We start from the raw sequence: 25,235 nt of genomic DNA, 5'->3' as shown, positions 1-25,235 counted from the left end.
GCTGAATCTTTGCTCCTGGCATCTTCAGCCCAAATGCTGGCTGCTGCACTGGCACTAGCAGGTCCCACTCCAGCGCCCCTTCCCAAGGTGCTTGGCCCTAGGGTGCTCGCGGGGCCTGCCACTGATGTGGGCCCATGTCTGTTCTGGCTGCGGCCTGTGTCTTCCCCACTAACTTCTCTGGGCTGCCAGTCTCTGCTCTAGCCAGGATCCTTGTGTGGGCAGCGCTGCTGGTCGCCTCCTGCAGGTGGCTGACCCTTTGCCTCAGCTGGCGGTTGCTGCTGCCCTGCTGGCCCGACCAGGAGTCTGATACTGCTCTCTCTCTGACTGCATCCCAGGAATGGTGGTGGGCCCTACCACACCACAGTTGAAACTAGCTATAATCTTTTCTTTTCTTTTCTTTTCTTTTCTTTTCTTTTCTTTTCTTTTCTTTTCTTTTCTTTCCTTTCCTTTCCTTTCCTTTCCTTTCTTTCTTTTCTTTTCTTTTCTTTTCTTTTTTCTTTTCTTTCCTTTCCTTTCCTTTCCTTTCTTTTCTTTTCTTTTCTTTTCTTTTCTTTTCTTTTCTTTTCTTTTTTCTTTTCTTTTCTTTCTTTTCTTTCTTTTCTTTTCTTTTTTCTTTTCTTTTCTCTTTTCTTCTTTCTTTTTTTTAAGATTTTATTTGCTCATGAGAGACACACAGAGAGAGGCAGAGACACAAGCAGAGGGAGATGCAGACTCCCTGCGGGTAGCCCAATGCAGGACTTGATCCCAGGACCCCGGGATCACTCCCTGAGCCAAAGGTAGATGCTCAAACCACTGAGCAACCCAGATGTCCCACTAGCTGTAATTTCTAACAAGATTTTTCTAAAGACTAAGAAATGTCGGAGAGGATGCCCAGGCAGTCACATCACATCACATTATATTTTGGGCTGGACTTGGAGTTCAGCGTTCTCCACCTCTCATGGGGACCCCTTGGGGCCATGTCCCTGACCTGCCTGCAGAAAGTAAAGTCAGCTAATCCTGACCTCCAGGAGAGGTAGCTGCAGGCAGGCAGCTTAGCTGATTTAAGAGAAACCAACTAAAGGATAATTTAAGCAGAAAGAAATTTTTTTTTCTTTGAGGATCTCAGATATCTACTGAATCCCTGGGATGGATAGAGACCCAGACTTGGGAGGTACCTGGCCAAGAATAATGACCCAGATCATGCCATAGAACTGGTTCTGGATGATGCTCCGGCCATTTCTGACCGACACAGACAGAAGTCGGCCATGCTGGCCCCAGTGATTCTGGGCCCTACATGCTACTGCTAGAACCACCCTCGTGACTACCCCTGGACATGGGCTATGATACCATCATGTTGGCCACCAGCCCCAGGATGGAACCCACATGGTCCTTGGTGCTTTATAGAACACCGATGGTGTGTCCACTGCTGCCTGCCACCTCACTGCCCCCATGGAGACTTCCATCTAGTGCTGTCCAGTTCTACCTTGATTGGGGGCCAGGTTCTCTCTCCAGCCTCCCCCCTGTGCAGCATCCACGTCCCTCAGTCTCTGTTCAGGAGACTTAGGGGGAGGCAGGACTCCTGCAAGGTATGCTGGGAATCTAACCCCTTCCTCTCTGCTCCTGGCCCTCCAGACAGCAGGTTCTGCTAATGTACCTGGAAGACCCTAGGAAGAGGCAGTCCCTTCCACCCTTCTTTCCACCATTCAGCCTTCTCTCTGTCCCTGACCCTAGCCCAGTCTTACTCAGGCTGTGGAAGAGAGGAAAGTAGTTCTGCAAGCATGCCTCTGGGAATCTTTGCTCCTCACTTAGGGGTACCAGAGAGAGAGAAGAGGAAAACACACAGAAAACCATAGAAGGGATACTTCAAGACCACATCTGTCACCTGCGTCACGAGTGTCTGGGTCAGAGTCTGACTTATGTCTCCGTGGTTGGGGGAGCCTGGGCTGCATGCTTGAGTCTTTACACTGGGGAGGCTGGGAAAGTGAGTAGCTGGCATGCCTCCGCTTCTGTACTGTTCTGTTTTGCTCATCGGTGAATTTAGCTCAGTAGGTGCATGATAAATATTTACTGAATGAAAGAGTGGAAAAGTTACAGAATTCAACTCCATTCACAGCTTGGAACATTTTCTGCTAAAGAAATCTGGTCCGATCTGGATGTTTCTATCAAGTTGCCTCAATGGAGGGCTTCCCAGTTTAGAATTAGTTTCTGAGTGATTTTCTATCACTCTTCTTTAAACTGTTTCATTCTTCTTTAAACGTCTCTGTTCCCAGTCTAACTAGAAAGTGCAGGCGTATATCTTTCTGACTTCCCTCCATTTGGTTTCTATCTCCAAAACAATTTAGTGCAGGCTTGTCTGGGTAGTCTTCTTATACCTCCAGGAAAATTCTAGGCCCTCATATCACACTGCTTCATCTCTGCTTTCTATACTCCAAGTCTTTTTCTCATATGTGCTCATCCTTCTCATAAACTTTCTTATTTTTTTCTTGCTTCTCATTGCCTCTTTCTTGTCTAGTTGGCACATCTTCCCCCCATATAATTTCTTAGTGCCTATTTCATTATTCTCTCTACTTTTATGAGGGTGAGCATCCTTATGTGCTTTCATCAAAAAGGTGTTTGTCTAGAAAGAAAGGAAGACATAGTATGACTCTTGGGGAGGGGATTGCTTACCACATCCCCAGTAAGACCCAGGGATTTGCACAGGTATTGACTCAGTAGTACCCATGTGCGTTTTTAGGTATTGACCTAAATCGGGCTGATCTTGGGGTCTTTCTCCAAATATTCTAATAGGCGAGATAAATATTAAGCCTCGGAAAATTCATGCTTCTTTGTCACAAACCTTGGTTCATGGGCATGTAGAAAGGCATTCTGGGCAGCCCACTGGAAGCTCACAAGTGCCTACTCTCTGGGCTACTCATAGCTGATAATGGAGAATAGGGGACTGTGAAGGCTTTCTTCTCTCCCATACTTCCTGGGTACTCTTGGATGCTGGTTCCAGTGAATAGTGACGTGGATTAGAGATGGCCAGGAAGGATGAGGAAGAGTCAAGGTGCCTTGATAATCCGCAGCGAACATTTTACTTTACTCAGCGTGTCATATGACTGCATTATGACTGTTGCTCCCAGGTCCCTTCCTCAGCCTCAGTCTGTCTTGTCTCTGTGCAAGGTTCCTTTTCCTTTGGATAGCCCCAGCCAGTTGCCTAATTCCTTGTCTCCTTCTAGGACAGGGCCCTTGGTAGGAGGCCCATTGTAATCTCTTTCCTTTCTGCATTTATTACCTGTGTTAATTCTTGGTGTATGTGTGTGGGGGCACAGTCTAAAGAAGGTAACTCACCTTCCAATGAGGAGAACTTGCCCCATGGGATGCAGTCTAACCACTTTCTCCCCTTTATTGTGAAGTAGCTTCGTTGAGCTGTTACTAACATAAAAAAAAAAATCATGGTACCAGTAGGACTGTGGGGAAGAGAATTGAGATGAAGGGGGTCTTTGAAGGAGCCAAATAAATAGCATCTCCTCTCTCCCACCCAAGGTGTGAACTGATTGAGAAGTAAGACAAAGGAGATGATCCATGGAAGCCTATTTTCTCAACGCTGGAGAACATGGCTTCTATCCAGAAAAATGAGTTTCTTAATGACAGTCTCAGAATTAGGAAAGCATGAGGCCACTTCTGGAAGGCAGCTTGTTCCTGAAAGGAGAGGACAGGAAGAGCAGAATGCTCAGTTCCTGGGTCAGAGTAAGGCTGGAGAGAGGCTGTGTTATGGCAGGGGGAGCCCCCTGCACAAGAAAGGAGCATTGGGGTGGGATCTTGTTTCCCTGGCTACCGTGGATTGGTTGGCCAGTGAACTATGACCTTGAACCTTTGTTAGCCAAGGAAGAAGAATGAGGCAGCTTCAGGTGTCTGCAGCGTTGTTACTGCAGTATTATTAGTATTGTATGCTTCTGTTTATGACGATGGGAGGGCATTTTCTGGTGGAGGCATTGTTCACTGTGCTGCCAAAATCTGGGAAAAATAAATTTAGGATTTGGATAGGAGAGCAGCTCAATGGGGGCATCTATCAGGGTTGCCAGGAGTTATTCTGCTGAGGTGGCTCATCGGGAGGCCTGCTCGTCCTCCTCTCCTTTCCGATGGGCTTGCCTTCCAAACCTCAACTGAGGAGAAGGACCATTCTTCAGCTGAGGTTACATGTGGGTGTTTTCCTAATTGGTGTCGTTGCCTCTGTGTTGTTCCAATCCCTGGGACACAGTTTCTGAATGCTCAGCTAATAGAGATCCAATTACAGTTGGCACGCTTTAGTATTCCACGTACTGGACCTACGAGAATTTTTCTTTCTTCTCTCCCAGGTGATATTTTTAATCAGTGGGATATCATTGGGGCCTCACTTTACCTTCAGTGGGTAGGCCAAGGCCGGACACCATGGACAGCGCCACAAAGACTGCTTTCAGCCAGAGACTCCGAGAGGGTCCTACCCCAGCTCACCCAGTAGGCTTCCTGGGCATGAGGAAGGAACATTTCTCTGTTTAAACTACTGTGTCCCTTGCAACCAGAACAGCCCCTGAACATGTAGAAGGTCCTTAAAAATTATGTGCTGCATGAATTAACTGGTTGCATTTTGAGTACAAACTCTTGTGTTCCGAGTATTATCACCGAATGTTAAAAGCCACTCAATTTTAGAACGGAAAACTTTCAGAGATCTTAATGAAAGTGTTCCTGGAGAGGAATAGCTGAGAACTTTTGCTATTTGTATATTTTAATTTTTCTCCGTCCCAGGTGTACCTACATTGACATTTCAGTCATAAATTTAACGTAAGTGTATCTACAAAAAAAAAAAAAAAGCTTTTTCAAAAACTTTGCATGGGGATACCATCAAAGCCTGGAACTAGCCAATAATGTTAGATGCTGCAGTGTGCTCAGATAAAACTTTTTTTGTGTGTGTGAATTCAGCTATTGAGCTGAATATAAACAAAATACATTTGTGTATTCCGCTTTTGAGTAGGACATTTTCCATAGGCTCCATGGAGATTTTGCTGCATGATTCTCACTAATGTGTGTTTACAGTATCTCTGCTATGGAGATTATAGGTAAATGGTGTTTACAAGCTCTCATACGTAGTTTATAGAATTGCTGGTGCTACATAGCTATTCACTGTGATGTTGAAACTATTTGTTGGAACTGGACCTTTTAAAAAGAAATCTTTGTGGGAAACATAATAATATCAGAAAATAAAGTCAGTTCTTCTGCGAGACGGTTCCTATTATCTTTCCATTTTGAGAAATTATTCTCAGTTCAATTGTATTACCATGGTGATCTGTTTGCATTTCAACAAAACCAAACCAAACCAGACCACCATAAAGTAGAGCTCTGAGTGCCTAGCTCCTGTCCTAGGATTTTTATTGCGGTATCCTTATTATTAAATAAAATCTCCAATATCCTGGCTAAAAATCACAAGAAAGACACAATTTCCTCAGCCAGACAAATAATCTGGATTGCTAATCTCAGAATTCTAAGAAATCACGTAGAAGTGAAAAGGAGAACAAACATTAGGGAGCAAAAAAGGAAATAAAAAACGAGCCTGCAAACGAATAGAAAAATACTCGTTCTGTAAAATAAGTTTGTGGAAGTAAGCAAACACAGGAAGGGTGTTTTGCTTAATGAGAGTTGTACGTTGTGGCTTAGTCCTCTGAGGTCTGAAACAAGTAAACACTTCCAGAATTGTCGGTGCATACATCCCCCTCTCCAAGGAGAGCTCTGTTTGTGAAGAGCTCTGTTTTGCTCTTTGGAATAATTGCACATATATTCCTGACAACTAAATGAACTCAACAGGAGGTGGGTTTTGAGTCCTTTGAAAATTCCTGCAGTTAGTGCCAATCGGAGGCAGGAAATAAGTTTTGCCTAATGCTATTTGCATAAGAAGGGAAAAAGAACACGTCATTTATTCTCATCAACAAAGTGTGCAAACGAGATTTGGACAGATGAGCACAACCGTTCTATCACTCCTGCCCAAATATTCTATCCAAGAGATATATATTATATCTCTTCCCAGATAACAGGTTTGTTCACCCAAGAACACATTAGCTCAGTCAGATCTGGGTTCTCACAGAGCTCTGTGCTCTGATGCTCTGCTTACCGGTAAACAAGTGGTGTGATTTTGCTTAGCAACCCCTCCATGGAGAGACAACGCACTTCTGTAAGTGGCAGGGCGGTGGGGAGGTGGGGGAGGGGGGCAAGGAAAGCAAGGTATTTGCCTCTTTGCAGCTGGTTCCTGACATCGCAAACATTATCTGCAATTCTTGACAGCCTTGGAAGGATGATGAAGAACTAGGAGGAAATTGAGAGGCAAATAAAAAAGTTTTCGAGACTGTGGGCTAAGACTGTCCAACAGCTCAACCCAGAGCCAACACAGAAGAACCAAGAGAGAATGAGGACATTTTTCTCATTAAAAAAAATGAGGTGATTATATGAGATAATGTATCCAGGAAGGGACAACCAACAGTGACTTCCTGAAGCTAAATGAAGCTTATCTTAAGCCAGACAATGAGGGAACATTCCTCAATAGCTCAGGGCAGCATTAAATCCACGATTGTTCACATCTAAGATTTGAACTTTTTTTTTTTTAAGATTTTATTTATTCAGAGAGAGAGAGAGAGAGAGAGAGAGGCAGAGGGATAAGCAGGCCCCATGCAGGAGCCCGATGCGGGACTTGATCCCGGGACTCCAGGATCATGCCCTGGGCCGAAGGCAGGCGCCAAACTGCTGAGCCACCCAGGGATCCCCCTAAGATTTGAACTTTTACATCAAAGATAGTCATTAACAAACCCTGAGCCCTTAGCAGGCAGTGTGTGAAGCTTTTACATGCTTATTTAATCTTCCCAACAATCCTGGGAGGTGGATTCCTGATGTCTGTTTTATAAAGGAAGAAACTGATGCCCAGAGAGGTTGAGAAAATTGCTTGAGGTCAGCCAGCCATGTCGCAGTGGGGATGCGATGTGTCTCAGGCAGTCTGTCCTTAGACTCTGAGTTCCTAAACACCATTTTACAAGTGGTAGTTTGTGCAGTTGCTGGGCTAATGGGGATGAGAATCCCAAAGATCACTGAATGGCATGTAACCTAGGTTGTGGTTCCATCTTGAAAAATTGTTCAGTGAAGGTAATCGTTTTTCGGTTTGGTTTTGTTTCTTAATATCTAGAGGGCATCAAAAACATGGGCATCCTTATACCTTACATCCACACCTCTTCCTTTTATAGCGAAGTATGGGTATACATATTTTCATGCACACACACACACACTCACAAAAGACACTTGACCTCTTAGATCTCTAAAATACCCCCAAAGATTGAATTCTCCGAGCATCCACTGAGCATCACCCTAGCATGCCTGGAAGGAGCAGCCCAGGAACACATGGGTTGGCTTGGACAGTGAGTGGTGATGAAATGTTTACCTTGCTGATAAACTCTCCAACAGATAATGCTTTTAAGACACCATTATTTCACCTTTGTTACATAGGTCTCCGCCCCCCAAACCAAATCCTGTCCTGCCATGTCCCTTCTACCCACCTGGGGGAGCCTGGGAATGTCTCCAGCTTCCTACATGTTTACAGCCCTCCTTTGCCAACCTCAGCCTCATTTGGATTGCACTTGTGTTCGCATCCTAATTTATGACTTAACAAGTGTCTCACAAACATTTAATTTCATTATGCGTTTGAGGAGGGCAGTTTATGGAGGGGGGGGGAAGAATGATGTGCCCCTTGCTGGCAATTAGATTAATTTAATGAGCTTCAGTTGAAATCTCCTTTTGGGCTTTGGATTTTTATACATGCCTATGAACAAAACGAGGCTAGTCAAAAGTAAGTTGCTGGATTCTCAGAGGGGCTCAACTGTCCTGACCAAGTCCTGGTAGGATATTCAGGCAGGCTGGAAATTCGTGGAATGGGTAAGACATCCCTGCGGTTCTCAGGTGATTTACCTCGTCATGATACTTTTCACGAAAAAAATAATTGGAATTCTCATTGGCAGTCTCAGCAATATCAGCACATTATCACTTTTTTTTTTTTTTCAGATGGCTTTTCTGAGGAGATGAGGAGGGAGGGGACTGTATGAAAGCATGGATCACATAATTTTCCCCATTCTCACTTTATATACTTGAGTGCCCTTTTGGGAGTTAGAGCACATGGCTGCTTTTCAGAAAGGAGGATTGTATTTCCTTAGGTTTTCCTGTGTATTTTTAGGGAATGTGTGTTGACCTTAGAATGGGAGTGTATATAGTGCTGAATTAGGTTCATGCAAATAAATGTTCTCCACTATTACTGTCTTTATTCGTTGCACTGAGCCCTCCATTTTGCCGTGACCGAGACCCCAGTCAGGTGGGGCTGAATGCTTCCAAGGCATGAATAGAGCAGCTGCCCGCCTTTCCCCCTTTTTCAGCTCCCTCATCCCTGGAAATTTCCAGTGAACAAGCAGCGTTGATGTTTGTCTTACAGTTGAGGAAGACAGGATAGACAGGAGAGAACCTTAGTTATCTTTTTGGCTGGCATTTCCGTGGTTGATCCAACTAGTTTACCTTAGAAAACTCTCTCTTGGGACACCTGGGTGGCTCAGTGGTTGAGCATCTGCCTTTGGCTCAGGGTGTGATACCAGAGTCCCGGGATCAAGTCCCACATCGGGCTTCCTGCATGGAGCCTGCTTCTCCCTCTGCCTGTGTCTCTGCCTCTCTCTCTCTCTCATGAATAAATACATAAAATCTTTAAAAAAAAAAAAACTCTCTCTTGATCATCTCTGTCCTGGGGAGACGTGGCGGGGAGGTCACTGCTTATGTCCAAAGCTCAGGAATTCCTGGACAGATTGCACAGTAACAATTTTCTTTATTCTCACTCTTCCTTTCTAGAAGGGAAGCAGGACAGCCTGTCCTTCATGGGGGTTAGTCTGGTTGATTTTGTTATGGGGGAGGTAGGTGGGGGTGAGGACTCTGGTGACTTTGTGTGAGCTGGAAAATTGTTGAGTAACTTGAAGCTTGGTTCCATCAGTAAGCGCTGGACTGGGAGTTAATCACATCAGAGTTTTAATCTTGGCTTTGCTTCTAATTAGCAAAATCATTTTATGCTGGTCCCTCAACCCCTCTTGGCTTCTGTTGGAGTGTATGAATGCTAAGGTCTCTTGCGCTCTGAGGTTCTCTGCCTTCTAATTCACCAGGAGGCAATGAAGAGAAAACCGAGCACATGGTGAGGATTTCCTATATCCAGTGCCCCACATGTGGTATATTTTTGCAGAGAGTCAGTCCAGGTGATGTGGAAAGGCCCATTCATGCTGGTGTTACATGGTTTTGGTTGGGTGATGATGGTAGGGCCCCCTGATGACAATTTATGTGTCAGTCCCGGGAGCTTTGAGAAAACCTTAAGGATCATTCAGCTCAGAGACCATGCCGGTGTTGGGTTGCATGCATTCAAGGGCAATGCCAGGGATACTTCTGATCCACATCTGGACTCTTTTGGCACCATTCCTTTGGGTGACATCTAATTTCCAATCTAAGTTGGGGGGGAAGGTGAAGAAGCTTGGATCTGTCTCAAGTGGGTATGTGGGTGGTATGTTTTTCTTGTCACCTGAACATTTTAGTTTGTTTCAGGTCAGCAGTTTTTTTCCCCAACACCTTCCCTTTGGTACAAGGGAAACTAAGTGCCAAGTCCATCCTTGCCACTGTGGAAAGAGCTCCAAACCGGTGCCCTCCTAGAGGAGGGTCAATAATATGACATGAGGAATGGCAGCAAGCCCTCCTTGGGGGAATAATTACATTTGTACTAGTGAGGAAGTTAGAATCAGCATTTGGGCTGCAGTCATGGAACCATGAAAAGGACATTCAAGGCATGACCTATGCAAGGTTTCTTTCTTTTTTAAAAAAGATTTTATTTTATAGAGAAAGAGAGCATGAGCCAGGGGGAGAGACAGAGGGAGAAGCAGACTCCCTGCTGAGCAGGGAGCCTGACACAGGGCTCGATCCTAGGACCCTGAGATCATGACTTGAGCCAAAGGCAGATGCTCAACTGACTGAGCCATCCAAGAGCCCTCTAAGCAGGATTTCATAACCTGGAGTACATGAACAGGCTTCACTGGGTCTATGAGCCACCTGGAACATCTGGAAACTTCTGTATGTGCATTTTTGTAGGAGAATCATCAGATTCTCCCAAAGCTTCCTGTGACTGGCAAAAGGTGAAAAGCCACTGACGTAATACATTCTTCTTGTGCCTCTGTCTTCTGAATCCAGGGTGATGAAGCTGACTTGCCTATCTTTCTCCTTTGCTGTTCCCAGAAAAAACAAGTGAGCCAGACCAAGATCCGGGTCATCTCAACCATCCTGTTCATCTTGGCCGGCTGTGTTGTATTTGTGACGATCCCCGCTGTCATTTTCAAATATATTGAGGGGTGGACCGCCTTGGAGTCCATTTACTTTGTGGTAGTCACTCTCACCACGGTGGGCTTTGGTGATTTTGTGGCAGGTAAGCACCCTGGGCATCCCAGTCACCAGGGCCCCAGTGGGGAACATGTTCTGCTGGTAATGCTTTTCAAAACCATGAGAAACCATGTTGTGGGAGAAGCAAATGAAAATGGCTCAGTGTCACTGCTGCTGTGCACGGACTCATTTCAAGCCCATGGTCCCACATAATGTAAAAAGCAGCAGATTCAGCTATGAAATGAAAGCCAGCCTCTTCCTCCCCAGGATGCTCATTGCCCTTTTCATCATCTGAATTATTCATGAGTGAAATGAATTTCTCATTGAATGTTGGACTTCTGATTTGCATTGACTCCTTGAATCAATTGATAAAGGCTATATTAGCAAGTGGCAAGTATGAAACTCTGGAGAGATTAGCATAGAGCATGGCCTGCAGCGACCTGTGGGTTAGGGTTCCTGAGGCTCTCCAGGGGAGGGCTGTGGTCCCTGCAAAAGTTACCCTGGGTGCGCCCCGACACAAGACTGAGGACTCAGCTGACTACTGGGAGCTGAGAACTATACCAAGGGAGTACAATATTATAACAGATTCTGCATGGGTGTCTATAGAAGCTATAATCTTCACTGTGAAAATAAATACCAGTGAACTAAGTTTATAGAAGCAAAGGAAAACCACCATTCATCTCATCTAGGGAGAGGGAGCTTGAATGAAATGAGATCTGGCTTTTTACCTGTATGGCTTTCCCAGAGTGTGGTGGGAAGGCTGGAAGAGAAGAATACCATCCTTCTCTTTCCTGAGAGATAGTTCTAGGGGGTCAGACAGTTGATCGTTTTCTACTCCGAGAAGTGAACGCTTTGATAAAAACTCTGTCCTAAGCTCGAAATCTTTGGGTGATATGTTTGCGTGCACATACTAGTTCTTGACCACCTGGTTAAGCAGCAGCCTGAGCTCTCAGGCTGACCGTCCTTTATTTGGCACACGATGTTGGCAGCGCCTTGGTTTCTTCATGGAGTATGGTGCTCACAAGGTAGACAAGGATCTGGAAATCTGGAAAACCGGACATTCTGGAGGGGATAGTAAAGGCTCTTCAAAAGGTGCATGGGTGCCTTCCACATTCATTCTGATGATGCTAACCATCGGGGTGGTCTCCCAGCTGTCCCAACTGGGCAGATGGAAGACTGAAGTCCAGTTTGTAAAAAGAGCAGTTTTTTTTTTTCCTTCTTCTTCTTTTTAAAAAATTACCTAAGGACTAAGCACTGCAAAGTCGAAGCGATTAAAAAAGCGGGGGTTTCTGGGACCCCAGCCCAGTCTTTCCTTATACACAGTGCTCAGCCAACTCAGATGGCACCAGGAGTCACCTGGTAGCATCTGGTGATAGGCCTAAAGCTCTGGAGGGAGACCACAGAGAACTCTTGGGACTATTTCACAAACTTTTTCAAGTTCTCCTGGAGCATAGTTTGCACTGGGTTGTGCTTCATAGTGCTGTGCGTCAGCCCTGGGCTCTCAGCTGGACTGTTAGAGGACACTTAGGACAAGCCCTTCTCTCTAAACACCTGCTTGACTCAGTCTGTTACTCTGTTAATGTGGGGCACAATTTGAGGAACTTTGGAATATAAAATTTAAAAATGTATTTAGTGATCAGTAAAGAGTTTAAGTTTTTTCTTTTTTTTTTTTTTTTTTAAAGATTTTACTTATTTATTCATGAGAGACACACAGAGAGAGAGAGGCAGAGACACAGGTAGAGGGAGAAGCAGGCTCCATGCATGGAGCCCGATGTGGGACTCGATCCTGGGTCTCCAGGATCACGCCCTGGGCTGAAGGCAGACGCTCAACCGCCGAGCCACCCAGACATCCCAAGAGTTTAAATTTTTAATTGGAATTTATGTTATTTGTTTACATATCATCATACAATGTAAGAAGATGCAGGGAAGCTTGTCACTAAAAAAACGCCATTTGACAGTACCATAATTGAATATTTTAAATTTTAATGTTACACATTGCAATGTTATCTTATAAAACAAAAACTGTTATAGTCTATTCTAATTAGAGTCAGCGTATTAAATATCTACTGTCTGCTTTTGTTAATGTTATTGAATCCAGGCCTTCATGTTAATTGAAAAGTCAATATGAATCTGTAAAATAATATGAATTACATTTTATAATACAGCATTGATTGAAGGACCAAAAAATTAAAAAAAAAATAAAAGGAGCCCCAGATTTAATGCACATGGATGTTCTCTGTTGGCCTTTGCGTTGGGACTTCATTTAGAGCTTTATTAAAAATGTCAGAAAAGGTAGCATTGGTTTATTTAGATCTTAAATGAATATGGTTGGCCAACCTAAAATGATTTTGCGTATGGTGCTTCTAAATGAAAAAGTTAAAGGTAACCCGGGAAAGAACACGTGTGATTTATTTAACCTTGTGATGCATAAATGCATGGGAAGTGGGTCCCTGCTCTTCATTGTGGATGAGAGAGAAGAAAGGACATCCGTGTTCTTTACCTTTTAGTCTACGGGGACCTCCCTTGTCAGGGAGCACTGCCCAGTTGGTGCACTGCTCCTCCCTGGGTGGTGGTGGGGGGGGTCAAGGAGAAAATGAGAGGGGACACTGGTGCTTCAAGGGCTACTGCCAATGATTTTAATTGATTATTCCTCCCTATTACCATGGATTGAGAGCACATAGTACATACTGGCACTTGACCTTATCTTTACTTACCTAGCAAGGGTGTGACCTCCACAGTCGTAGGCCTTGCACTGTTTTAAGGCCCTTATTTCCCACCGACTGCAGAGCCTTATTTCATTTGTCCTGAGGTCTCCATGGACAGGTGTCTTTTATAATTCACAGTGCTGACTGCAATTAGACCAGACCCCTTTGAAGCTCGGGTTTCCAGGGCTTACACAGATTAGTCTCAAGAAGGCATGCCTTAAAGTTTGTCACAACCTCTGGGGCAATGCTCTAAGAGCAGTAGGGAAGGATACCCCGATTGTTAACAAAGGTACATTAACAAGAGTCCATGGTTGCTGCATCAACCCTTCTAGAAATATAATTGGAACGCTGATCACTGTACAGGATTAAGTCCTGGTTGATTTAGTGGCCGACTCACGTTAGGACAGCCTTAACAACATCACAGCATTTTGATATCCTTGAGATCACACACAGAACTCTGAATTCCAGACAAGCGTAGGGAAGGAGGCCAAAGGGTGTTTTTTTGCGTTGTTCGCTCGCGCCCCCTAGTGACAAGCTTCTTTGGGTGGTGGTGACTGGCTAAGGTAAATCTTTCCTCTTGGCCCCAAGGGGGAAAGCTCACCGTTCTCTGTCTGGCTCAGTGCAGAGACAGAATGAACCTCAAAAACCACTTACTGTTGCAGGAACTCCGGTAGGATCCTCGAGGAGGCTTCGAGGGGAGGGGGAAGAGTTGCCTAAAAGGAAAAATAACAAAGGCAGCTAAATCAGACCCAAGGGGGCTGGCCACACAGCCCATTAGCAATGTCTGGCATTCTAATTTTAAGAAAGTGGCAGTGGCCTGGAGACCTTGTGGGCAGCCCTGGTCCTGCTCAGCGTAGGGTTGGTCTCACCGAGAGGAGCCACAGGCCACAGTGCCTGCCCAGCTGCCTTTGGGAGGCATTACCGATCCCATAAGAGCTAAGTGTGGATTCAGTGGTGCTAGATGAGGGTCCAACCACGACCCAGTGGGAAAGACTAGTAATCACTCATCACGTAGCCCCGTAATGACCCATACGTTACTAATGCCGGTTGTCTTAGAAATGACTGCGCACCTGCCTCACTGGGCAGTAGGGTCTTACACAGTGAGAGCCAGGCTGACAGCAGTTACGTCCTCACATCCTTAGGAGAGGGGGCCGGGCTGGGAACCTGTCTTGTATGACTACCTTTGGCAGCGCCTGTAGGAGGGCTAGAAGAAATAGGCTAATTATTTGCAGTAAATGACTGTTTTTTCCAGTGGAATGGCCGGTCAATGCAATCGGGCAGCTGGCCAATTTGGTTTGATGGATTTCTACTGTAATCCCTACATATAAAGGGACTGGACTAGCCGGCCTTTTAGTTCTGGCACGGCGATTCTAATTACTCAGTCTAATTGACCTTTTGGATTAGCATCATGTAAATACCATCCCTCAGTTAACGGTAAATCACTACTGCTAGGTTCAAAGGCTCAAGAATGCCATTAGGTCTAATTTTACTTTCACACATCCACTCTGCTCCTAATCAATGCATGTATTGAGGAGGAAATAGTTCCAAGAATTCCAAGCCACTGGGGAGTATCGATCTCTCATTTTTATTACATTTAAAGAAGTTTAAGAAGACAGTTGGTGGCTGGGCCTCCTCCCTTGTCCTCTAGCTCATCATTCATTGTTAAGCCTGGGTTGAGAAGAGGTGGACCAAATCGGCCACTGACACTTTTTTGTTATGGGTCTTTGGTTCGTGGGCATTGTTCTGGGCATTACAGTGCATGACCTAGAATCCAAGAAGTTAAGCCACAAGTCAGGCTCCTTTAGGGGAGGGACACACTTTTCCTTGCCCTTCCTTCCCTGTCACGCCCTTGTATACAGCAGGCCTAACAGATGAGTGTCAGGTGGTGATGGGATGACATCTCTGCTACATGGACCAGAATATGTTTGTTCTGCAAAGACCGTATGCTAGACCCTGGTTGAAGTAACGTTTGGTTGTTTTCAGGGGGAAACGCTGGCATCAATTACCGGGAGTGGTATAAGCCCCTAGTGTGGTTTTGGATCCTTGTTGGCCTTGCCTACTTTGCAGCTGTCCTCAGTATGATCGGAGATTGGCTACGGGTTCTGTCCAAAAAGACAAAAGAAGAGGTAGGACCCCTTCCAAATTCTATAAATGTTTCTGAGATCAGATGAACTCATGTCAAGAACTGCCTATCTCTATTCCGTGGGCTGGAGGGTTTCTTCTTATTACATGGAGGCCCCCTACGGCTTTCTCTTTTTGAATCATTACCTAAAAGCCAAGTTCAGTGGGAAAGTGGTTATTTCTGGATCCTTTTTCGGCAGGTGAGAACATCTAGTGACTCATCAGCCCACAGATCCTGGAAGGACTAGTAAACAACGACTTTTAATTTTTATTTTTAGGAGAGAGAGAGAGAGAGCGTTAGTGGTGGAGCCAGGGGGTGGGGTGGGGGTGGGTGTGCAGAGGGAGAGGGAGAGAGGGAATATCAAGCTGACTCTCTGATGAGTACAGAGCCCCACGTGGGGCTGGATCCCAGGACCCTGAGATCACATGACCTGAGCTGAAACCAAGAGTTGGATGCTTAAGTGACTGAGCCACCCAGGTGCCCCAGAATGACTTATTTTTAAGGAATGAAATTAAAAGGGGGAAAAATAGCAATAGTCAGAAGAGGTAGACTGTAGTTGAGGGAGGTGTGCAGATACGTGGGAAAGACTTAGAAAGTTTACAAAAAGCTTAGGAAAGATGGGCCTGTCCATCGGGTCTTGGGGTCTGTATGGGAATGCAGTACGATATTAGGACTCCTTCTCGATTTTCTGAGACCCAAGTCCTTCACCAGCTGTGAGGAAGCAAACACACCTTTACCACCCCCCTGGTTGTCAGATCTATAGAAACAAATCTACCCCTCTGTGTGGGGGCAGGCAGTCTTTACTCCTTCCTATAAACATGCATGAAAATCTACACAAAAGCAAGAAAAGGAAGAGAGAAGAGGGGAAGGTAGATTTTGTGATTTAAAAAAAAAATCCATGTAGTTCTTCTAGGAAGAGAGGAAAATAACTGAAAAGGAGGACAAGAGAAGCAACAGTGAGCGCTAACGAGTGGAAGAGAGATAAAAACCCCAAAGAAATAAAAAGAGGAACAGCCTCCTGAAGGGCAACTGTTCACTTGCCCAAAGATAGACATTCTGTAGAAAGGGCACCAGGACAAAGTTGCTGAATGGAAAATTTCCTGTATGGTTTCCAGGCCCAAATGTTAATTTTCCTGGCTTGTGGAAACACTGGCAATGCAATCCTGTCAGTGTACTCCCCAGGCTGATGCCCCACGTGGCTAACTGACCTGCTCTAGTGAAAGGAAAAGTAGCCACGTAAATATCCACTTTCCTCAATGCAAAAATGCAAACTTGTGGGTTCCTCATCTGCGTAGAAAAGCCGGGGACTAGGGCTATTTGCACTGCTGAATGAGAGCCAAGAAATTTGGTATCCCTCCTCATGCATTCCGAGGAAGAACGTTCTGTGGGCTTTCACAGAACCCGACTAGGGAAGTTTGATTACCAGGAGCCCTGGAGGGTGTTCCTAAAGCAGGGTAAGCCCGATAGCACTTGACCATGGTGCGGCCAGGGTGAGCAACACTCCCAGTGTGGCCGGGACTGCAGGGCTGCCTAGGACACAGGGCATTCTGTTTCACCACTGGGACAGTCCCAGTCCCACTGGCACAGGTTGGTCACCCTGCCCAGACAGCAGCATTGGAGGCACAGAGAGGGGCCAAGGTGCCCGGAGGGGGTGGGGGGGCATGTCTTTGCCTCCCTAACACTGAGAACTCTGTGAGCTAGACGGGATCACCTCCAGTTAGGTGGCAGGAATGAGGCCATACCACTAAAAAGGGGATGGGCGCATGATGGGAACCCAAGCCTGTCCAACTCCAGAGAGCGGCCCCTCCACCCGCACAATGCCCTCCTCACAAGCCCCTGCACCTTGGGCTCCTGGCGGCTTCTCTAGCACCTGTGCTCCCTGAGTCACCCGAGCCGGGCGCCCAATCGAGATAGATGTTTAGGGCACAGGTAGCTCGTGCTCCCCCAGCTCCTGGCCTCCCTGGAGCCAGCCTCTCCCTCCCGGCCAGGGACACCCAAGGGCTGTGGGCGCTGGGGTGGGGTAGGTTGGGGGGGGTCCCCTGAAGCGGAGACAACGTTCTCAGTGTGTTGTTGCCCTTCTGTCCCCCGGCCAGGTGGGCGAAATCAAGGCCCATGCGGCCGAGTGGAAGGCCAACGTGACGGCCGAGTTCCGGGAGACGCGGCGGCGGCTCAGCGTGGAGATCCACGACAAGCTGCAGCGCGCGGCCACCATCCGCAGCATGGAGCGCCGCCGCCTGGGCCTGGACCAGAGGGCCCACTCGCTGGACATGCTGTCGCCGGAGAAGCGCTCCGTCTTCGCCGCCCTGGACACAGGCCGCTTCAAGGCCTCGTCCCAGGAGAGCATCAACAACCGGCCCAACAACCTGCGCCTGAAGGGCTCGGAGCAGCTGAACAAGCACGGGCAGGGGGCCTCCGAGGACAACATCATCAACAAGTTCGGGTCCACCTCCAGGCTCACCAAGAGGAAAAACAAGGACATCAAAAAGACCTTGCCCGAGGACGTTCACAAAATCTACAAGACCTTCCGGAACTACTCCCTGGACGAGGAGAAGAAGGAGGAGGAGACGGAGAAGATGTGCAACTCGGACCACTCGAGCACCGCCGCGCTGACCGAGTGCATCCAGCAGCAGGCCGGGGTGGAGAACGGATCGGTCCCCACGGACACCAAAGACAGGGCACTCGAGAACAACGCATTACTTGAAGACAGAAACTAAATGCCGAGGACCTCGGACCCGACCAAGCGTTGTGGTTGGTTTGGTTTTTTTTTTATATTCACCCTGAGACACGTGCCTTAAACAGACTTCTCGATAGTCCGAAATTACATAGCATTGAAGAATATATTTCACTGTGCCATAAACGACTTGAGAAAGATTGCTCTGCCAAAAGGAATCCAAGGACAAGGGCCGCACTTCCGACAGTGGCCGCAGGACACCCAGGGAGTGTTGGCACACGCAGGAGGTCATGGCCACCGAGTGAAGGGCAGGTGCGGGTCGGGGCCGCGCCCCCCTGTGCAGTGCCGTGCCGGCCCCGGCATGTAGAAAGGGCAGCTATTCCTTAGACCAGCCTTCTGAAAGGAGCAGGTGTGTCTTCTACATGGAGCCTCGTTCCCCGAAACTACCGTTAGAGATATGTGCACACACAGAAGAGGGGTGGAGGGGGTCTGAACAAGTACCTGTGATGAGGCTGAGAGCCGACCTTGTGGTAGGTCGTGCTGAGCTGGAATTTTGATAGCGAACCACTCAGTGCGTATCCAGTCTTTCTAAGCTCCAAGTGAATGTCCGTGGGACCCGCGAGCACGTGGAATTTGTGGGAAACAGATCAGAGCACACGTATTAAAAGGTGCAATTGCTTTCCTCATTACAAAAGAGAGAAAAAAATCACAAATGCATCACACTGTGGATATCACCTTAACCAATGACAGAAGCCTAATGAATTTCATCTGTCGGCGAATGACAAATGAACTTGCAAGCATTGGCGAAAACTCAACCTCATTCGCTGCATGGTTACAGGCAAAAAAAAAAAAAAAAAAAATCATGCATTTTCCTCAGTGGGTGCAGTGGTGAAAATAAACTGGTTTTGAAATGTCCATGTTCACTTTCCTAGTGGAACTCTGGTTATAGGTTGTTTTGATAAGAGGGGGAAAAATACCAAAACGATTGCCTTGCATGATGCCAGTGGCTTACTGTTCTGTCTAGCTGATCCTAAATTTTTATAAAAATAGACATCCTGCATGTCTGAGACATACCAAGGAGGACCATGGCATCATTCCATCTCAGGGCTTTTTGTCCCTTTGGGTGTCTTAAAGGTAGACGTAGTGGCGAGGTCCCATCTTGCTATCTCCAAACAAAAGAAAGAATCCCCCAACCAACTCTTTCTTGTACAAGAAAATTGAATTGTTTTCATTGCTTGCAGCTTAAGTGCCATTAATGCCATTTAAAAACTAATGCTTAAAAGAAGTATTTACAACATTCCACTTTTATGTTTGGGTGTTCCTTATTTGGAAAGCATCACTTCTTTTCCTTGCTATTTTGTCTTGCACCTGCTACTCACTAACGGAACACCTGTGTGATGGTTCCACAGGCCAACAGTGCAACACAATTGTTCCATGAGGGTTTGGGTGGTCAGTGAAGGAAAGTGGGGGAGTGGCCAGTCATCAGTTTGGAGAAGAAGATTTTTAGTAGATTTTTTTTTTTTTTAATCAGAAAGGACAAAATATGTGTGGGGCTCACCATCCTCTGTGCGCCTCAGCCCGTTGCATAATTGGCTATTTGTGGTCCCGATGCAGCCGTTTGGACCACATGCTCTTAAGCATTTGGACCTGGCAACCCCAAACCCCAGGAAGTTGCTGGTTATGGGCCTCCCAGGCTCAGCGCCACCTTTTGGGGATTCACGTGGCTAACACGCACAGAGTGGACTTATCAAGAGATCACAGAACTAGCAGAGACTTCCCGAAATCATCTGATGCTTTCTGACTTCTGGGGAAAATCATACCTACCACATCCTTGACCACTGGTACCAGGGCAGACCTCTTTCTGCCCATTTCCCAAAAATGCACAGTTCTCCCTTGCCTGGAGGCACATGCAGCTCCACCTTCCCCTACCCCAAAATTTTAAGCTCTAGCTAAAGTTCTGGCATTGCTTTTGGGAAGGAGCCAAATAAGAATCAACTTTCATGAGGCCCTTCCTGTCAATGGTCCATTTGGGCTCATGCCTCCCAGGGGCTGGGGCTGGTGCTCACTGGCAACATCCTGTGTCCACGTATGAACAGACATGGAAATGACGTTAATGCAGGTGTGGGCACTGGCTCTTACTGTGAGGGTCTTTCCAGCCTGACAAAATGTGTTTTACTTGGTAGAGATCTGGAACTTCATTCTTCTGACAAGTTAAAAAAACCTCCCTGATTAAACTACCCATTGATCTCATTCATTTGCATTTCCACCCTGTAGTCCTCGTGACCTTCTTTATAGTAGTGTGTTAAAATCCCAGACCCTACAGACGACTCTGGCAAAGAGGCTTCCCTGTCATTTATCCAATGGTTTCCACGGGCCAGGCACTGGATCAGGCACTTTATGGGCATTAGCTCACTGAAACCTCATAGCAACGCTCTACGGGAAGTGTTTGCAAACCCATTATATACAGATGAGGATGCGGAGGCTCAGGGAAGCGGAGTAACCTACCCAATGGCACACAGCAAGAAGGTGGTATAGAGGTGGTATTCAAAGGCCGTCTGACCAAAGTCTGCTTTTGACTTTGCTCTAGTGTCCATGTCATGCACTCTTGTGAATGTGTGTGTGTCTGTGCGTGTTTGTGTGCGTTGTGTGTCTTTCTAGTTTCACGGACACGGCATACAGAGGCGGGGAGAAGATCTCTATGGCCAGGAGGGTACGTCGAGGTCTCTGTGTAAACGTGACCTACAGTGTTGCCCTTCCAGATGCTTATACATTATTTTTGGTTTGGGTTTCGAGAATGCTGTGTGTGGCACACTTTCTGTATTGTTAAAAATGCCCTTTGAAAGCACTCTTTTGCACTTTACTTGCTTACCTTGCAGGAACTCCGTATACAGCAGGAATAAAACAATTCAAAGCACTAAGCTGCACATTCTACCAGATGGAACAGCTGTTGGTGTGTGCATAGACGCTTCCCCAAATGAGGCGAATCACAGTAATACGGACGGATCAAAAATAGGCCTTGGCAGAGAGTGGGAAAATATCCAATATAACCTGTTCCCTGAGTACAGAGGGGGCCAAAGCCCTGAGGAATAGAATCAAAGAAGAGCCCTCCCTCTGTGGAGCTTGATCCACTAGTTATGTGGGCAGTATTGGACAAGCTATAACATACTCTCCAAGGGAGAAGCTGAGAGGGAGTAAGAGCTTAGTGTGTCCGAGCTAAGATTTGGGGGGAGGCCAGTTGTTACGAAGTTGCTTGAATGAGTTACCCTTTTAAGATGTGACAATTAGTATGCAGCAAAACTGCTACAAATTCTAAACACATCAGCACAGCCCTGCCCTGCCCTTCCGACCTGTGCTCCCTACCCTGCCATAAACTTGGAATAAATGCCTTGATTTTGCACATGGGAAGAGCACATGTTCTGTATCTTCAGTGGGCAGTGTCTTTTGCTTCACCTGGTAATTGGGTACTGATCCTTCCTTCCGTAATAGATCTGGAGGGTTACTGCTGATGGCCAGGGGGACAGTTTGGGAGACTATAGCTCCATACCCAGTCCTAACCCAACAGTGAACCCTAGGAACTTAATCACTTTTGGGGTAGGGCCCTAATGGGTGTGCAGGTCGGGGTGTCCTTGGCCTGCAAGTGAGGCGACTGGGACTATTTTTCTGGGCTCCCCTGTCCCAGCCTGTGATCGTGGGTACCTCGGATCTTGCGCTTCTCTGTTACCTCATCAGTGCATTGAGGGCTTTGAACACAGGTAATCATCAAGGCTCCTTTGAGTTCTGCGGTTCTCTGACCAAACATCCCCTGGCCTCTGAGTTCGTTATATTTATGAAGAACCGTAGTAGCTGGTTTTGTGAATACCGACTAATGGGCTCCCCTCATTTTAGGCTAAGAGGAGAGCTTAGTCTCCTGCCCTTTGGGATTTGTTTTCTGGGTAATCGATGGAGACCCAGTTGTGTTTGGGACCCTGGTGTCCAAATTAGAATGGTGCCCTGTGTAGGCTCACTCTATCCTCTCATAGCACACGGTCACCCGGAAGGCTCAGGCTACATGAGCATTTTTTGCATGGTGTTAAGACTATTTAAAGAATTTTAAGCTCTTCTCTATTTGCAGTCAGTTGTAGTAAAGGTTCCCTTTGATTACTTCATGAATTCAAATACTATAGACAGATCTCTCTTTCTCTCTCTGTCTCTCTTATACACACACACACACACACACACACACACACACTGGAAATAAGAGGCTTTGGGTTCTATGGGGACCATTTGATGTTGAAAGTCCTATCGTGCTAGACATTAGCAAACCACCCCTTTGCCCCCTTCTGAGAGGACATCATTTCCTGGCTGAATCAATGCTGCTCATCTATTTGTGTGCTTGGTTTTGGGTATTACTGAGAATGTGGCCACAATTTGAGTGGGACAGATTTATTTAGACTCATTGGATTGGGTAATGAGTAATTGGGAATGTATCCCATGTATACTGCAGTTTCCAAACCATAGGAAAGGCATAGGAAAACAGACAAATGTGCAGAGACTCTCGAAAAAATGAGGAAAACCCCCCCAATATTGCATTTCCTGTCTCTGCTTTCTGCATCCCGCTAATGTTTCAAGTGGAAGTTTATGATTTCTGTTATGGTGCAACTGTGTGCAAGGACAGTGGCTGTGTCAGCGGAGGGAGCTTTCACTGGCATAGTATAAGAGCTAGTTAGCAATGGCCTTAAAAAATAAAAGTGGGAACTCTCAGAAACAAAGGTGACTTGAGTTTGGCATTGTAGATGCTGATAATTCTGCATATGGAAATTTTGGAATAAATAACATGTTGATTACATGGCTATAAATACAGCCCTGCACCCTGTCCTTGTACCATAAACCAGCAGCGTTGTACTTCACCAACTTGTCCGCCATCCCTGTAAACCTCGGTCCTCCCATGGCAGTCCCTAGGTCACATGACATCAGTGCAGTGGCAAAGAGGAGAAATAAGAAGTATCTCTGGTTTTACTGAAAGTGATGATCATTTTCACAGGTGCCTAAGAGATTTGAAATCTACCTTCTGTTCCCAGTTCTTAAGTGAAAAATCTCAAATCGTAACCTGTGTATTTAAAAAAAAAAAATCCTTGAGAGGACTCACTCCGTAGATACAGCAGACCAATGTTACAGAAGGTGATTGGAAAACCTCTCCTTTGCCATCAGGGCGCCGAGCTTGAAGGGAGAAGGTGCAATGGTGCCTAGAAACGATATGCAAACCAACCCACATGCCAGCCTCCAGCCTCTTCCCCGTCCCAGACTCCAGACTCCTAGGCAGGGACCCCAGTGATGACGATAAACTCACGTGTGGAGGTGTTTTACCTGTTTTTCTCTCTGTAGGATTTCATGGTGCTTTAAAAAAAAAAAAAAGGCATTTTACAGAAAATAATGTGGGGTGGGGGGAGGAGGGAATTTCGTAATGTTCTTAGGAAAAGTATAAGAGCAAATTTGCTTGTAACGTTTCAATGAGCTCTGCTGCTATTGTCTTTATTTGATGATGATGATGATGTAACTTTTTTTTTTTTTTCAATGATGCAGAAAATTGCAACAAAGACCTTCTGGAAGATCTGATCCAATGTCTCTCCTGTTTTCCTTTCTTTTGTGGGGCCAAGCATGGTTCACAGTGGCTTGGGTGGTGGCTACACTCAGGTCTTCTGGCTGAGCACACCCACTTACATGCAGGCATCAGCACCAGACTAGAGCCTAAACAAACCCATTGTCTTGCAGGTTGAGGAGCCCACCCTGGGTTTGAAGCAGGTTATAAACTCCTCAGGGCAGGAATTAGCCTTTTTCATCTCCATTTCCAGCACCTAGTGCTGTGCTTGATATAATAGAGACACTCAAATTATTGGTGGAGTAATTTTAATACCATTTCATAGCACATTTTCATCCTCTGAGGCAGATTTAATCTTTTCATGACTTGGAAGTCATTTGGAGCCAAGGCTGGTTAAATAAGCAAATTTATACCACTCCTAAAGTATCGTCTTGGTCAAAACCCAGTTTACCTATGAAGTAATGAGTTTGATCTGTATTTTACAAAGAACTCCAAAATTTACAGTGATCGTCATTGAAATAACTAGACTGTAAGGATGACTACTCTGAAGGATAGCTCTCAGTCAGATGTTTGGTGATGGGATTTATTTTTTAAAGATTTTATTTATTTATTCATGATAGACACACAGAGAGAGACAGAGAGAGAGAGACAGAGACAGAGACACAGGCAGAGAGAGAAGCAGGCTCCATGCCAGGAGCCCGACATGGGACTCGATCCTGGGACTCTAGGATCACGCCCTGGGCCAAAGGCAGGCGCTGAACTGCTGAGCCACCCAGGGATCTCTGCAATTTTTGTTTTAAAACCAATCTTATTACTGTAGATATATCTTGACTCTCTGTGAATCTAGGAAATAAGGGCCTGTGCTTTGTGAGGATGTCAAATATATGGCAAATGTGCCACCACTCCTAACTCTTGTACCCAAGGCAGCTCTCTTAATCACAGAGTCACTTCCCTATTAACCCAAGTACATTCTTAGAATCTTTTTAAAATTTATTTATCAGAGAGAGAGAGAGAGAGAGAGAAGCAAAGACTCAGGCAAAGTTGGAGAAGCAGGCTCCATACAGGGAGCCCGACATGGGACTCGATCCTGGGTCTCCAGGACCACAACCCAGGCCAAAAGCGGCGCTAAACCGCTGAGCCACCGGGGCTAACCCCTCTTAGAATCTATTTTAAGACTATACTCAAGGTTAGTAGCTTTCAAAATATTGGTCCAGTGACCCTTGTAGGTCCTCAAGATTCTTTCATGGGATCATGAGGTCAGAACTATTTCCAGAACAATGCTGAGACATTATCTGCCTTTTAAACTTGTTCCTTTATGAAGGCATAGCATTTAGAACTGAGTAGCATTAGTTACTGAGAGGACAGGGGCAAGGTAATATGATACCTTTTGTTGAACATTAAAGAATTTTCCAAAATTCTTGTAAATGGACATGTGTTTCCTAGAGAAGCCCAAAGTACCCAGATACAATATTTCTCTGGTCCTGCCCAGCTGTTTTGTGGGGATCCAGCCCCTCAAATTCCTCTCCAGTTAGCCCTAAGAATCCCAGAGGCATCTCACAGGTGCTCAATTTCATAGCCACCATGCTGTGGGAATCGGTTTTCTGGAAGCCTCTCTGCCCCTCCAGGACTGGAATTGATGGCTTTCCAATGATTTCCCTGGTGACAGCTGTCACTCCATTGTTGCAATTGTCCATCTTCCCTGTATCCAGAGATCCTAGAGGGACATCTTGTTCCCTCATTGTTTTCATGGGC

General features: G+C 46.1%; 1 protein-coding gene and 1 long non-coding RNA gene across 3 annotated transcripts in view; one reads left to right on the top strand and one right to left on the bottom strand.

The window, feature by feature from the left end:
• KCNK10 (potassium two pore domain channel subfamily K member 10) overlaps positions 1-23,500 on the top strand; it is a 133,246-nt gene extending 109,746 nt beyond the window's left edge. For both annotated transcript variants that reach the window (XM_035719868.2, XM_025442896.3), the window contains exons 5-7: positions 10,270-10,456; positions 15,099-15,241; positions 17,331-23,500. In XM_035719868.2, coding sequence (XP_035575761.2) covers positions 10,270-10,456; positions 15,099-15,241; positions 17,331-17,951 — 951 coding nt within the window. In that variant the 3' untranslated portion in view covers positions 17,952-23,500. The remainder of the gene's footprint in view (positions 1-10,269; positions 10,457-15,098; positions 15,242-17,330) is intronic.
• LOC112657087 (uncharacterized) lies at positions 12,377-18,542 on the bottom strand. The gene is made up of 2 exons (XR_003134859.3): positions 18,410-18,542; positions 12,377-14,319 (listed from the first exon to the last, which is right to left on the bottom strand). It is a non-coding gene; the product is annotated as an uncharacterized LOC112657087 (long non-coding RNA).
• Positions 23,501-25,235: the final 1,735 nt, after the last annotated feature.

Source organism: Canis lupus, chromosome 8 (assembly GCF_003254725.2).
Source record: "Canis lupus dingo isolate Sandy chromosome 8, ASM325472v2, whole genome shotgun sequence".
NCBI lineage: Eukaryota > Metazoa > Chordata > Mammalia > Carnivora > Canidae > Canis > Canis lupus.
Note: the sequence above shows the minus strand (reverse complement) of the source record. Positions and strands in the feature narration are given on the sequence as shown.